At 44.4% G+C, this 16,229-nt stretch overlaps 1 protein-coding gene across 1 annotated transcript in view; it reads left to right on the forward strand.

Moving 5' to 3' along the window:
* The window catches only part of LOC134467845 (protein kinase C beta type), a 173,564-nt gene that overhangs the window by 75,940 nt on the left and 81,395 nt on the right, over positions 1-16,229 (forward strand). Inside the window, exons 5-7 of the mRNA XM_063221805.1 lie at positions 1-27; positions 8,819-8,975; positions 10,786-10,920. The exon at positions 1-27 is cut by the window's left edge and continues 102 nt beyond it. Coding sequence (XP_063077875.1) covers positions 1-27; positions 8,819-8,975; positions 10,786-10,920 — 319 coding nt within the window. The remainder of the gene's footprint in view (positions 28-8,818; positions 8,976-10,785; positions 10,921-16,229) is intronic.

The raw sequence follows: 16,229 nt of genomic DNA on the forward strand, positions 1-16,229 counted from the left end.
TCAAGAACAATGTGCTCACCGTCAGCAGTGAGTCAAAGCCTGCACTACAGCCCACGCCTGATCGCTCACTCACTCACTCACTCACTCACTCACTCACAGACTACATTAGCACAATACACTCATACACACACACACACACACACAGACGTACGCACTCGCTCACGCATTACATTGACACAATGCATGTGGGGATGCTACCACGCTCCCACGCACACACGATAACACACAAACACACTCACCCACTACATTGGCACAGAATACATGTGTGCACACGCACACGCACACGCACACGCACACGCACACGCACACACACACACACACACACACACACACACACACACACACACACACACACACACACACACACACAAACACACACACGCACAACATACAAAGTGACATGTGATGTGGGCCACATGAATGCACAAGGGCGTGCTCCCACACATACGTACATGCACACACACACACACACACACACACACACACACACACACACACACACACACACACACACACACACACACACACACACACACACACACACACACACACACACACCAAACACACACACACACACACACACACACACACTTGCGCATGTGATTAGTTAATTTGGGAGGACCAATAATTATTGAGAAAACAATACAGCGCCCCAAACAATGTTAAAGAAGCAACTTTTACATAAATACCAAAATGATACTGGTCTACAGCCTCTTCAAGGATACAAGTTCTCCATATATGCAAACTGCCTATAACTGCAGATAGTGAACAATACTTGGCTAGCTTCTTTGCTTTCTTCTTATTTAAGCCGGCTATTTGCAGTCCTCTCACACACATCCTATGGACATGACCTAGGCCACCATAGATGAGTGCCTCCATGGATGTTTTGTAGCCACTTTCTGTCAATGCATGAACTATTGGTTGATATTTCACATATTTTTCAGCAAATATATATACATATATGCGTCAAAGCAGTATTCTATTTCCAATACGGTGATGTTCCTCTCAGTGTCATCAACAACAACAATGCCCGGGGTATTAGGGTAGTCTCTGAAGACTGTGTTCAGAGCAGCATGTTGGTCAAGTTGGGAAACCGGTTTGATTCAACTTTCTGTGTGTGTGTATATTTATTGTTGGTCCATAAAATTTGTGCAATTCTGTCGCTGTAATGTCCACAATGCGATTGTGACGGGCGGTGAATAGGCCTGAAAGCTGTGCACGCATTCATTACACACACACACACACACACACACACACACACACACACACACACACACAGACACAGACACAGACACAGACACAGACACAGACACACACACACACACACACTGCAACCGCGCCCACTGATGATCCTCACTAATACATGATATGGTCCATGGACCCCATTCAATGCACTGTAATGTAAACAGTAGCCTACCGTATGTACTTTAACAGTAGCCTACCGTATGTACTTTAACAGTAGCCTACCGTATGTGCTTTATGAAGACCTGTGCAGGCACATGCAGACACATCCTCAGACTAAACTCTGGATGAGACATGGGAAGGTGTGTCAGTGGGGTTGTATACCAACACAGCTGCTTTTATGTGCATGCACTAAATGTCATTGTAAAACTGTGATGGAAACCTCACAACCCAGGAACCTTGAGGTTTGGAAAACTTGACACACAGACGCACATGCACGCACACACACGCACGCACGCACGCACGCACGCACGCAGGCGCGCGCGCACACACACACACACACACACACACACACACACACACACACACACACACACACACAGACGCCCGCTGCCGCACACGCGTACACACACACGCGCGTGCACACACACACATACACACACACACACACATGCGCGCACACACGTACACACACACACACACACACACACACACACACACACACACACACACACACACACACACACACACACACACACACACACACACACACACACACACACACACACAGATATTCTCAGCTTTCATTTGTCCTTCAGGGCCTTTGAGAGAGAAAGATGCTGAGTACAGAGTGCAGGCCCTCTCCTTTTCAGCACTGTGCTCAACAGGTTTGACTATTGGGGTGGATTGCAATCAATACAGAATCTCACAAAAAGCATTGATGCCCCTCCTGGCCCTGGCCTTAACAAATTGAACGCATTGTCCAGTTACTGTATGTGTCCTTTTGTTTCTAACAGCGGTATGCATCAGAGCCGCTGCTGGCTAGCTATCAGAATACAGTAGTATAGCTCATTGTTTCCCAACCTTTTTTGTCTTGTGTACCCCCTAAGCATCTTAATTGTGCCATGAGTACAGCTAATTCACATACTGCATCGCTTTTTCTGTCCTGATGTGACTGCTCCATACATTTTTTATAACAATACATTTTTTCCAAGTACCCCCTGCAGTGTGCTCGCGTACCCCTAGTGGTACACGTACCCCTGGTTGGGAAACACTGGTATAGATGACCACTTCTTCTTCTCTGTTTTGGAGCTTGTGGGGATCCATGGTAATGTAGCACCTCCTAGTGGTGAAGGGGCAGCCGTACAGCGGGGTGCTGCAGGGAGGCTCCGGGAGGCTGCTGGCTGATTATGATGTGATTACCTCAATTGGATTGTGGATTCGAAAATGAACCCGAGATCCTGCTTTAAATTAATCTCTGGCGTTTTCTCTCTGAGGTTGCTTTCCCTCTGTTACTGTAGTTACAGGCCCTTGAAGACTCCCCTCTCGCCTGTGAAATCTCATTTAGGATCTCTCACTCCAGTCTCTTCCTGGTTCATCTGTCTTAATTTCTCTGTCTCCCTCCCTCTCTCCCTTTCTCTCTTGTGTTCTCTCGCTCATCTTTTATCTCACATTACTCACGTGGTCTTATTTTGCATTCTTTTGCATTCATGTCATTGTCTTTCTTTCCTCTTTTTCTCTCTTTCTGTCTTCATTCTCTATGATCAGGAGGAGGACTGCATTTGTATTGGAAATTGTATGAATATACTGTATGATTATAACATATGGATGAGTATGTAGAGGATGGCTGCATTTGTAATGAGACCTACTACGTGTATGTAGTATACTACATGTAGTATGAAATCTAGAATCTCTTTTGTTGTTGTGTTTGACATCAGTGAACCACCACGCCCCATGCATCCTTTTTGTTGTGCTTGTTTTTGGTGGTGTGGAATTACAGTGCAACAGATCTCTTCAATGACTTCCGTAAACATTGTAGTTGCAGTAACATTATACAAGTGCACGCATGCTGATGTTGCTCAAGGCAGGCCATAATGTCCCCTGAAGCTTGTTCACAATTGAGCTGATACGATCCTCTTGACGTTTGTATTGTAATGGACAGACATACCAGTTGTGTGACAGCCAGTTGTTTGCTGCAGTAAGTGCACTGAATTTAAGATGGACAAACCTATAGCAGCTCCTCTTCACTTGATCATACTGTAGAATATGAAGGTTGCCGTTTTGAATCCCAGGCCATTCATCGCTGAAGCGCCCTTGAGCTAGGCATTTGATTTAACCTCAGATTGCTCAAAGGACCGTAACCAATACAAGTAGTCTACCATGTATCAAAAATAACTGTAATATTCTTTGTATAAAAGCATCAGCTTAGTATAATCAGTCAATTGTTTCTCAGAATTGAGGGTATTTGAGGGAATTGAGGGTATTTAGTTCATTTTTTCAAGTTTTTCAATTATTTTTCTACTGTAAGAAGTGAACACATTCATAAGACCACACATTCTTTGGATATTGCCAGATTACCATGTGGTATCATTGTTAAGCTTAGAATCTGCCCTTTCAGACTCCATGATTACTCGAGGAGTCCCTGGGCCTACTTGTCAGAGATTGATAAGTAAGAGACTTTTCATCAGGACTTTTCCTGCAGAATCAAAATGATGTAAGTTTCTAAGCTGCCAGATATGGCTGCCATGCCACTTTCGGTCAACACTTTATCCTAGTGGTTACCACATTTAGAATCTTTGGCATCATCACCTTGAAGGAATGTACAGTACTACCACCAGCAGATGGCAGCGTTCCAATAGCTGTGGGATGATTATATTTCTCTATAATTCCACTCCCATTTGTTACAGTGGCGTTCATCTCCATCTCAGGGGATCTCCCTACTGCCACTCTTCTTGTAATTCTACTTCCTCCGCTGACTGCCAAGTGTCTTCCTAGCGTGCATTATAATAACTTCATCAACATGGGCAGCCCCCGCTCCATGTTGGCTACTGTAGGGTGCTGCTTTCTAATTCAGCACAAGTGTACTTTAGTCCATTAGTCCGGCAGCATCACCCACGCCTCATTAAGGGAAGGAAGTGAAGATGTTGTTGGCCAGTGGGGATGTTTGGTATGAGCTTGGCGGGGCTGTAGCCTGCTGTTCAGCTGGGTGTGCTGTGCACTCCCTCCCTCTTCCTGTCTACCCTCTGGAGAAGACAGCTGTAGACTGCATATAGAATAGTGATTCTCATCGGGGGCACTACAGCCCACCACGGGGCGTTGGGGAGCCCTAGAGGGGCATTGAGAAGAATACAGCTGAGTGGGGGTGGGGCTTAGTACCCATTAGGGAGCATCATACAATTGTATTTTTCAATTCGAAGAGGGTCGTTGGCAGTCTTATGATGAGGTCAAGAGGATATTGCCTGGCTTATGATGAGGTCAAGGGGGCATTTGCTCAAAAAAGGTTGAGAACCTCTGGCATAGAAGAATGAGATGCAGTTGGGTATGACTGAGCGACCACCAGGCAGTAATTGCTGCCCACATTTCATGACTTTGCTCCGCAGTACATCAGGCTTTGTCCAAAATGAGTTACAGTTGAGGAGAGCCATGAAGCTACACCCACGTGGGAAAGCGAAGAGCAAGTGTGTAGTCTAATTGTGAGAAAAACAAATTGAGAATAAATGATCTAAATATACTACAATGGTGATTCTTAGATAGTTCAGACACTTGGCGAACTATGAATACATACATAGTACATATAGGGCTCTAAATGATCACCAGCTAAACAGCCAAATGCTGGTGAAATTTCAGTTTAGCTGGTAGAAAGGACCAACTTACTAGCCACTTTGTCCCATGAGTGTGTGTTTGGCTAGTAAGATTGGTTAGTGATGAAAAAACCCTGCGTACGTACATACATGTACATCTGTTTAACATCATTGCCTCGGGAGTAATGCATATGTGTAACGGACTAGTCTCTTGGCCCAGCGGTATCGTACTGTGCCTCCCATTGCCGGACCGTTGTAGTTGACGAGGTCGCACATTCGATCCCTGAGGGGGGTGAACAGGTGCAAGATGACCTCCGTCACATATGTCCTGATTTGGGTGAGGTCAGGACCAGTACAATACTGTATATTTTTGGAGAGGTGAATGATATGCCTTGATGTGTCTACAGAGAGTGGTGATTGATTGGTGGTCAGGCTTGATGTTTGGAAGAGTTCGAGTAGGATGTAGGACTGGGCGGAGTGATGATTTTCAAAACATTTTGTTAATGTTCACATAGACATCACACTTGGCTTTAATATGGCATATGGTGCCCTAAAATAAATAGTGTTCGGCTGATATAATACACATTTGGCATGTCTTATAAAATCCCCATTCCTACTCTTTCATCAGGTCTTTATAATTGAGCAGACAACCGTCAATATTCACTTCTTCTTTCTTACTTTTTAAATACCACTATTGCTGTATATTGCATTTGTCAATCCATAGATAAAGGCTCAAATGTACATGGGGTGAATACTAATAAATCACTGCTCATACCATTTGCACACATTCATTCCGACAGTATTTGACATATTTTGATTATTGACACTGACAGTATTTATTGAATGTGTCTGTTTAAAAGTGATGGAATTGTTTGACCACAGGAAGAACGGTGCTTCTGTAAAGGGGAAGCTGATGTGATGTCAATAAACAATCAATCTATCAATATTGTCATGTGTCAGGAATATTGTTATTTTGTGCACGAGGCTCCCCCGCTCCTTTTCAAACATGTTGGGGCTGACGTGTGACCATACGATACACATTGCTCTTCCCATTTTTGCCAGAGAGCGATGCAAAATTTGGAGCCTTGATGTACCTGAGCAGCTAAAGTAGTCCAAGATGGCATGGCCGACCCCAGTTCATGTCTTTTTAGTGCTTTTTTTGTTTGTTACATTCTATGTGGTTTTTCCCCTCAGCTGACGTTAGAGCCTTTTCTTTTTGTCCCCTTTTTTCTATCTTTCTCCCCCTCTTTTGGTAACTCAGATTTTTTTTAATCTACTGTAGTACCATAGACAACACAAGGTTTCTCCAAGTCCCTCTACTATATCTTATTGCTGGTAACCTGACTTGGACTCAGAAATCGCTCAAGCCTCCCCGATTCTTGGTATACTCTTGCAATATTGGCTATTATGTTGTTGTTGTTATTATCATTAGTGTTAGTTTCTGGCTACTGATTATTATGGAGGCCATTTTGAGACAGAATATCTCCAAATCTGGGGCTGGACCTGAGCCTCTAATACTAACAGGAAGTCTTGCTCACCAACACTGAGGCTTAGGTGTTGTACTGTAGCCCAGCACTAGGTGGCACTGTGGTGTAACTGTTTACACCCTCATCTGTTAAAACACTCTTCTACAAAAAAAAACAAAAAAAAACAGAATATGGCTTTTGTAGTGGTGATGAGCTGGTACATGGTAACATTCTCATACCTCTGTGTGACTGCCATGCTCTGGTCATCCAGATGAGTCATTGTGCTTCTTTGGGCAAACGTGGAAAGCAGCTTTGTGCACTATTATATTGGTCAGAACTTGACATGCTTATGTGGGCGCGTGTGCGTGTGTGCGCGTGTGCGTGTGTGTGAGCGCGCGTGTGTGCGTGTGTGTGCATGTATGTGTGTGCATGTATGTGTGTGCGTGTGTGTGCGTGTGTGCGTGCGTGCGTGCGGGTCTCCTGGGTGTGTAGGTTGGTGTTGCTTGCCTGTTTGTCCGTTGAAGAAGTACAAGATGACTGTTCATTAGTCCAGTAAGATTAGCTTTTAAATAGCAGCATCACCATGCACACACACTCACACACACACACACACACACACACACACACACACACACACACACACACACACACACACACACACACACACACACACACACACACACACACACACACACACACACACACACACACACACACACACACACACACACACACAGAAGCGCATATCCACTTTGTCTTAATGAACGTGCTAGCTTGCCTTGGCACGTCACTCATTATGGAAATGGCAATGGAGGCCTGTCCCAAGGCCATCGGTGTCCACACGGGAGTAATTGTTGTGCTGGTCAAGTGCTGAGGGGAGAGAGAGAGAGAGAGAGAGAGAGAGAGAGAGAGAGAGAGAGAGAGAGAGAGAGAGAGAGAGAGAGAGAGAGAGAGAGAGAGAGAGGAGAGAGAGAGAGAGAGAGAGAGAGAGAGAGAGAGAGAGAGAGAGGAGAGAGAGAGAGAGAGAGAGAGAGAGAGAGAGAGAGAGAGAGAGAGAGAGAGAGAGAGAGAGAGAGAGAGAGAGAGAGAGAGAGAGAAATATACCATGTCTGAACTACAAAGACTGAAAGAAATGGGGAGAAACTCCACTGATTATAGCAAAGACGGGGAGAAATAGGGTGGGGGCAAGAAAGAGGGATGGAGCAGAGATGTAAGAAAGGGGTGACATCGGAAGCATGAATGGAGAAAGATGGCATAGTGAAAGACCAGTTCAGATTCATATTATGTTTTCTGAAGAGTGGCACTAGTCTTGCACATGGACTGATGTTTCCGATGGTTACCTCTGAGTTGGTAAGACACTAACCTTGCATATCAATTTGCAGTATTTTGAACATCTCAGATCTCAATTGAGCTGTGTATGCTGGTATACAACCACGCTTTAATTTATCATGTTAAGACATTTTTGTCTGTTGGAACTTGGGAAGAGTAAAGAAATGACCATGAACTCCAGTTGCTTAAAGTGATACCGCCCCATTTTTGGAAATAAGCTATATTTTACACCTTGAGTTAAATGGTGGGGTTTTACCGTTGTCCTGTACTGTCAACCGTTCTCTGGGTATGTCAGTGCAAATTTTATCTCCAAGCTAGCAGTTAACATTGAGTCCTTTCAGACCAGTTAGCCGCCAGCTGAAAGTACAGGAGAATGGTAAAACCCAATTACTTAACTCGAGGGGAGATGTAAAATAAGCTTATTTCCAAAAATGGGACAGTATCACTTTAAAGCTAAACTATTTGGACTATTAAAGAATGTAGTTAGAACCTATTTGACACTTTCCCTGAAAGTAGTCGCCTACTAGTAGAGTGGAAATAATGAATCCTCTACTCTTTTAAATCAGGCTAAAAAAGGCTTTAGTTGTGATAGGCCACCGCTCATCTGTTTAGAAGGTGCAGGATTCAGTAGAAATTTCTGCACAAAAATAGACCTGAAGTGTGCGGATTGTCTTCTTTTTATACAGAAATCAAAGGTTTCCTGTACAGTTAACCTTTCTGAGAGACTGGTCGACCCATGTAGTATAAAGCGTATGGGTCTACACAGTAGTCTACACTGTCTGGAGTACTGAACACGATCAGCTGATCTAGAGCTGGTTGGGTAAAATGCGTGGCAAGGCTTTCACTTTAGAACCCAGGGGTGCGTTTCTTGATAGCCTAGTTGTTAGCCAGTTAGCAACTTTGTTGTTTGCAATGTAATTTGCCATTGGCAACTACCAAAGTAGCTCACGTGGTTAGCAAGTATGGTTTGAGAAATCCACCCCAGGATTCACAGACACCCGTTCCGCTCTTAAATGTCTGTGTCCTCTCCTGTTTCTCCAGTCATGGAGGGGAGGAACCTGGTGCCCATGGACCCCAACGGTCTGTCGGACCCCTACGTGAAGCTCAAGCTCATCCCTGACCCCAAGAACGAGAGCAAACAGAAGACCAAGACCATCAAGTGCTGCCTCAACCCCACGTGGAACGAGACCTTCAACTTGTGAGTTAGCCTTCACTCTTTCCCTCTTTCTTTGACATCATCTCATCTACACATTTTACGGTGTTAATTCAATATTTATGAAATGGGATCATACAGTATTATGCTCTAGAATGGTGTTTAAATTCAACTCGCAGAGTGCTGAATGAACATTGTGTAACAAATTAATGAATTTGTTTGTGCGGCGTTCAACTCTTAGGGGATGGGGCCAAATGATTTTCAATAGTGTTCAATTCGGCCCTTTAAGTGTTGAACAATGCCAAAATGACCCTGTGCATGTCTGTCCATCAGTCTCTATGGCTCCCCCCTGTGACAACTTCCTTTCCGCCCATATGTCTCCCCTTTACCGTTTACCTTATAGACTCCACCCAGCTGACACACTAAAAAGTCTTTTAACACTTTCTATGAAGCCCATATCTATTGCGCATTATGAGCACATTTATAACAACTTATAATGCTCATCATAATCAAAGTGCATTATGACTATACTCATAACGCTTCATGATGCAGTAGATCAACATTCACGGATAACTATAAATCTAGCTTATAATGCATTCTAAATCTCAGGGTTTTTGTTTTGAGTGCTCGTGAATGGTTATGAACTACAGGCAGTGAAGGGGCTTATAATACATTATAACTGTCATAATGCACTATGATTTAAAAATGATGCGCATTATAAGTTGTTATAAATGCGCTCATAATGCGCGATAGATATGGGCTTCATAGAGAGTGTTACCAAAAGTCTTTTACCCGAAGCGACATACAATCTTTTAGTTGCAGTGTAATGTCAACATTCCCCGCAGCAATGGGGAGTTGCAGTAGTATGGTAGGTGCCTTGCTGAAGGGCGCTTCAGTATTGGATGAGGGTGTACAGTAGGAAACCACCTCTTATTTGTATTAGTATATGATTTGAACTTGCAACCCTCCAATCTCCCTAATCTGTAGGCCATAGCTGCCACACCACAGCTGCTTTTCACTGCCTACATGTCAGGTCTTTTTCATTTCTCTGCCTTTATGGCTGTCTCCAAAGCAAAGTCTCTCATCCCATAGTCTGCTCAGCAGACTTTGCCACTGGCGGGCATAATACTTATGCAGCAATGAAAGGTGCAAGTGAATAAAAAAGGATGAAGTTGCACTTTTCTTTTCTCCTCCCTCAGTCCATTGTTTTATTGTCTGCCTTTCTTTTCCTCGTTCTCCGTGTGTCTGTCTCATCTCTGTCCTTTCTTCTTAACCCCCACTGCACACACTCACACATTCACTACACATACTACAGAAGCTGTAACCAGAAGCTCTAACCCTAAGCATCAGTGTTTTGACTGTGTTCCTACATTTATTATGGCTTTACTGGCTTTGGAGATATACTGCATTTGTAACTGAGATCATCCTGCCCACTCTGAAGCGTCTTGGATGCTGTTTATACGAGGATGATTGCGATTGAAAACCGGAAATGTTTTTTTTTGTTTTGTTTACACAGCAGCGGTGCGATTGGGTTCTGAAAACAAAAAAACTTCCAGAGTGGGTAGTTTTGAAGACGACCCGGGTTGAGTCTCTGTGTAAACGGCAAAAGAAGCTAATCCTGTTGAGGTCACATACATCAACCTTAACGTCATACTTTAGATTTTTTCGCGTTTTCAGACCCAGATGGCGCGGTTACCGTGTAAACAAAAGACGCTACCGATAAAATATTTTGTCATTTTCACTCGCAATCGTCCTCGAATAAAAGGCATTGGAAAATTGAAGACGACACTCCACTTTTGTGTCTTCTATTTTGATCGTCACCACATAAACATAGCCTTGATCTGTTTTAATGCAGCAATCTGAAGGATTCGGACAAGGACCGGCGTCTGTCTGTGGAGATTTGGGATTGGGATCTGACCAGCCGCAATGACTTCATGGGATCCCTCTCCTTTGGCATCTCCGAGCTCCAGAAGCAAGGCGTGGATGGCTGGTGAGCATCCTTTCTACATTCTTCCTCCTCCCTTCATTTCCCTTCTCCTCTCTCCATCATTTCAGTTTACAGACACCGCAACTTCATTGATGAAGGTTGATTCGAATTGGACGGTAGACTAGAACATCCAGCATATTTGAAAGCACACACAATTGTTTTCACTCTACAGTTGTGGCGGCACTGGGCCGGGACTGGAGTCCACTCCAACAGAGACAGGGCTTGACATTGGCACCTGCCAACCATCCAAAGACTTGGCTGTGGCTCTTAACAATTTCAGTCTCACTAGCCACACTGGCAGTAACTTATTCTCCAGTATGACAAATCACAGTAGTTGCATCAACTGTATTTGAATGCAAGACTATTCTAAAAACAGCAAAACTCTGGATAGCAGAAAGGCTAAATAGCTGGTGACTCAGGAAGATACTGTATACTCTGCTAATTTATAGCGTCCGTCAAGTCCTATCAGTGACTGACTGGTTGTTCTTCTCGAATGGTCTAAATAGTTTTCAGTTACTTGTGTGATGGCGTGGTTTATCTTGTGGAGAAGGTAGTGTGCTTTCGTACCAGGCGTGCACGAGGAGCCTTTCTAGGTTTTTGTACGTTTTTAGGTCTTCAAAAGGCACCAGTTCTCTCTGGCCAGTCATGTCTGCCTGTGGGCCTCTCTCTATTGATGCTCCTGAAGTCTGATATGAGAGCATTTCATCTGGACTGGAACAGTCAGCCATTCAGAAAATCCTGCTACGCACACGTGCATGCACGCACGCACGCACGCACGCACGCACGCACACACACACACACACACGCACGCACACACGCATGCATACGAGTACAGACAGACTGACGTTGTGCCCGATTGATGCAGGTGTTACAGAATTCTAAAGTGAAGGGCACTTTGAAGAGCATTCTTTTTTTCCCTTTGAGGTCTGGCCTCAGCTTTTACATTCAGAACAGTGCACTGCTGTAAAGCAGAGTGTGGCAGTACATGCAGTAGTACCTGGAGATGTCTCCTTTTTCCGACACCCAGGAATTCAGTAGAGGAGGTAGGAGTATACAAAAATTCTCCACCACAACTTCATTCAACAAGAATTAGTCTGGCCCACCCCCCAATAACTCAATAGAAGAGGTGTATACTAAAAAAAAATTCTTGACCATTTTAGACAGTGTGAGATAATTTGAAGCATTTGCCCCTCGCCCAGGGCAAAGTCAGCATACACAGACATGAGCTGAAGAGGCTGGAGGCTTCTCACCTTGGCCCTGCCCCGCCGCGTGGTGTCTGTGGCAGACAGAGCCTAGCGGCGTGGCGAGGCAGGGCTAAGAAAAGCCCATCTAGCACCACAGCCACTGGTGCCAGCCCCAGCCCCCAAGGCGCTCGCCACCTCCTGCGAATCTTTAAGAGCTCAGCTGAATGGCAGACAAGTACCTTGCTCACACCATCGCCTCCCTAACCCTTTCTTCTTCTTCTCCTTGTTTATTGTCTCTGCCTCTCTGCCTCTCTCTCTCTGCCTCTCTTTCTGCCTCTCTCTCTCTCTCTCTCTCTCTCTCTCTCTCTCTCTCTCTCTCTCTCTCTCTCTCTCTCTCTCTCTCTCTCTCTCTCTCTCTCTCTCTCTCTCTCTCTCCTGTGTTGACCCTGCCATTGTCCCCTGTGACCAGACACAGACTGTGAAAGTTGTTCTCAGAGAAAAAGATCTTTAACTCCTCCTCATCATCATCATCATCATCATCATCATCATCATCATCTTCACTCTCCTCTTCTCTATACTGAAATGGATTTTGGCTTTACCCACTCTTGTCCATCTCTCTCTTCTCTCTTCTCTCCTTCTCTCTCTCTTCTTCATCTGTTCTGGTGGCTCTATGAACAAAACAAATGCATAAATGCTCAATTTCCCTGTTAGCTGTGTAGTCTTTTATTTATATGTGTGCAGTCGTGGGAGAGGATTTTATAGTTGTTGCATGACAATGAATGTTCACAAACACGAGGAAGCGAGCAGGCGGGTTGCTGTGGCACCTTGCTGCATGTCTCTTACGCGAAGCGAAAGGCCACCTGGGAAACTCCCATTGGGACACGACACACTGCACATAACGAAATTGCATTTTTGTTGCCAGGGGAGGGCAGCCCAAATGGTACCCCTTGGGTAGCCAGGCTCCCTCAGTCAAGAAGGATGGAGCAGAGCGCTGGTTAATTACTCACTCATTACCCACCAACCTGGCAGGTCGGGACTCGAACCGACAACCCTCAGGCTACAAGCTTGACGCCCTAACTACTTATCCATGACTGTCCAGTTAAAATGCAAAATAATGGAAAAAGGAGGCGCACACAAGACTTGTGTGAAAAAGTGTATTGAAGCCGAAAATATACAACAGAAGTCTAAGGATTAACTGGAGAGACAGACGTTTCGGAGCTAGTCCATTTTCAATGTCTCCAGTAGGACAAGTTAAAATGCAATACCAGCCAAGAGGCCATTTTGGGCCTGGTCAGCTGCACACACACACGCACAGACATGCACAAACAGGCACACTGTGATGCATGTTAATAAAAAGAAGCTTTCACACTTTTTGACACATTTGGGGGACGTAAAACTTCAGTGATACAGTGTGCAGATAGAACGAGGGGGTTCGGGCCCAAGATCACAGAGATAGAGGGGGAAGTAAAAAGTCAGAAAAATGTAATCGATTATTTCATCACCCGGAACACTTCAAAGGCCAATTATCCGGCTCTTTTCTTCATTTCCATGAGAGAGTTTGCACTGTAGCGCTGGTGGGGGGCAGCAATCAATGGCGATTCAGCCTTGAAGAAAAGCATCGGGATGGGAAGGGAAGGGAGGCTGGGGGCTTTACTCCTCTGAATGGGGATGGATGTGCAGTGCTGTTGCCAAGCCCTGGCCAATATGTACAGTAAGCAGGAGTCGTGACGTGGGGGATCTGGCCGAGTGGGAGCAGTCCTTCCTGTTCAGGGTGAGAATGGATAAACGCACGCACACACGTTCACACGCACACACGCATTGGACGCACGCACGGACGGTCGCACGCACGCACGCACGCACACACTTTCTCTCAGAGAGAGATAAAGAGATAGAGAATGAAGGAGAGAGAGTGAGAAAGAGAGAGATGGGAACATTCTGTGGACATGGACACATGCTCAAGTACTTCCACGTGTCCACTTTCCACTGTTGTGTATAATGCATTAACACATGCTCACACACACACACACACACACACACACACACACACACACACACACACACACACACACACACACACACACACACACACACACACACACACACACACACACACACACACACACACACACACACACACACACACACACACACACACACACACACACACACACACACAAAGACAGAAGAAACACTGTGTGACATGGACACACATATGCACTTCAAATGTGCGCGCCAAACAGCCTACAGTAATCCATCTTTCTACACTTACAGACAAATTGGAGCTTAACTCTAGCTGCTGTCTTTTTACACCTTTTTGTTTCGTCCATGCCATCAAAGGTTAAACTGCTCTTACGAGAGCTGTTGTAGAGAACATTTGTAAAACAATGTGCTGCAATCTAAAGGGGGAATTTGTATGTACTCAGGTGCTGTTTCCACGTAGCAGGATATTTTTTTAGCAGGGTATTTTTTTTTCTCCTGTTAGGTGTAAACGCAACATGTGGATAAAAATAAATCCTCCATTCTAACGAATGCATTTCAGCCCCCTAAACAGAATATTTTTTTCTCCTGCTTTTTATACCTGGATTTTAAATATCTGCTACGTGGAAGCGGAAGGCCAAAACCAATGCAAAACCAATACAACCAGGAGAAAAAAATATATCCACATATAAAAATATCCAGCTACGTGTAAACGGCACCTCGATCAGTGGAAAGTACATACTGATCAGGGGTGCGTTTCTCGAAACCGTAGTTGCAACATTAGCTACTTTGTTGTACTTTGTTGGCACACTGAGGAAGGTAGAACGCCGAAACGAGTGTGTGTAATATAGAAACCTATGCATGGTGCGACCTTTTCTCATTTTTCAGTTTTACAACATTTTGGTCAGCATCCTTAAAAGAAGAGGAAAAACTGTTGGGTGACGCCTGCTCCAACCGTTATGAACTTTGTTGTTTGCAATGCAATTTTGGCAACTACCCAAGTTGCTAACTGGCTAACAACTACGCTTTTGAGAAAAGCACACCTGTCTATGAGTTATTTGATGCAGCTTTCAGTTTATGAATTGGCTTTGATGTATTGCTGAGACCTAGTGTTTCATGAGCATTACATGTGAGCCCTGTCATTGACAGTGCCATTTTTATGCAACGACAAAAGACACCGCCTACAAAAAGACTAACAGTCGTTCACAAAATAGACACACTTCAGCTCTCCAGGTGTTGAATTCACACTGAAAACTTTGTATTACAGGCAACTTTCCAGTGGCTATAGCATGCAGCTGCAGAGTGTATAAGAAAGGAAGTGGTGTCATCTCTTTAATCTGCTACAAAGTCATACAGTACGGTTGCATGGCCAAATGGACTAAGTCATGACATTCCCAGTCTCTATAGCTTGGCAAATTGTTGAAGGCATGCCGTGCATGCAAGCACATAGCAGTATATTCTCATTTTCCCTCTAGATACACTGTGTAATTTTACATTCTCTTTCCCACCTTCTCCCAAGGTGGTTTTCAGGCTATTGTGAGATGTCATGCGACTTTGTGCATAAGTGACTTTGATATATGGAATACATAGTGTTGTAATTTAACAGTTTTTTTTGTGTAGATTTGCACTTCATATTTAGAGCTCTAGAGAGAGTTATCACTTCTAGTGTGTTGCATCAGTTGTTCTCAATTTTTTTTTCTGGTGGGACCCTCTTTTCGATTGAAGACTTTTTTGCAAACACAAACTGCAAACATTTTTGTCCATTCATATTGCGTACACGCACGCATGCACACACATGCACACACACATGCACACACATGCACACACACACGCACGCACACGCACACGCACACGCACACACTTCACACTGGCTGCTGCAGTGTTTAGTTGCCAGGTAGTAAATAAGGAAGTAGGGAAATATGAGAAGGATGTTTGAGGGTCCTGGGTTGCACAGTGCATTTTGCAGTGCTCATGTTGGTCCAACTCTCTAATTGTTGAATTAACACTGCAACGTTAACCGTGTGCTGATGGTGATGATGATGATGATGATGATGATGGCGATGATGATGACAATGATGACAACGATGATGATGACAGTGATGACAAACTGTCTGCTGATGGTGATAATGATGATGATGATGATGATGATGA

The sequence above is a fragment of the Engraulis encrasicolus genome, chromosome 2 (genome assembly GCF_034702125.1).
Source record: "Engraulis encrasicolus isolate BLACKSEA-1 chromosome 2, IST_EnEncr_1.0, whole genome shotgun sequence".
Lineage (NCBI taxonomy): Eukaryota > Metazoa > Chordata > Actinopteri > Clupeiformes > Engraulidae > Engraulis > Engraulis encrasicolus.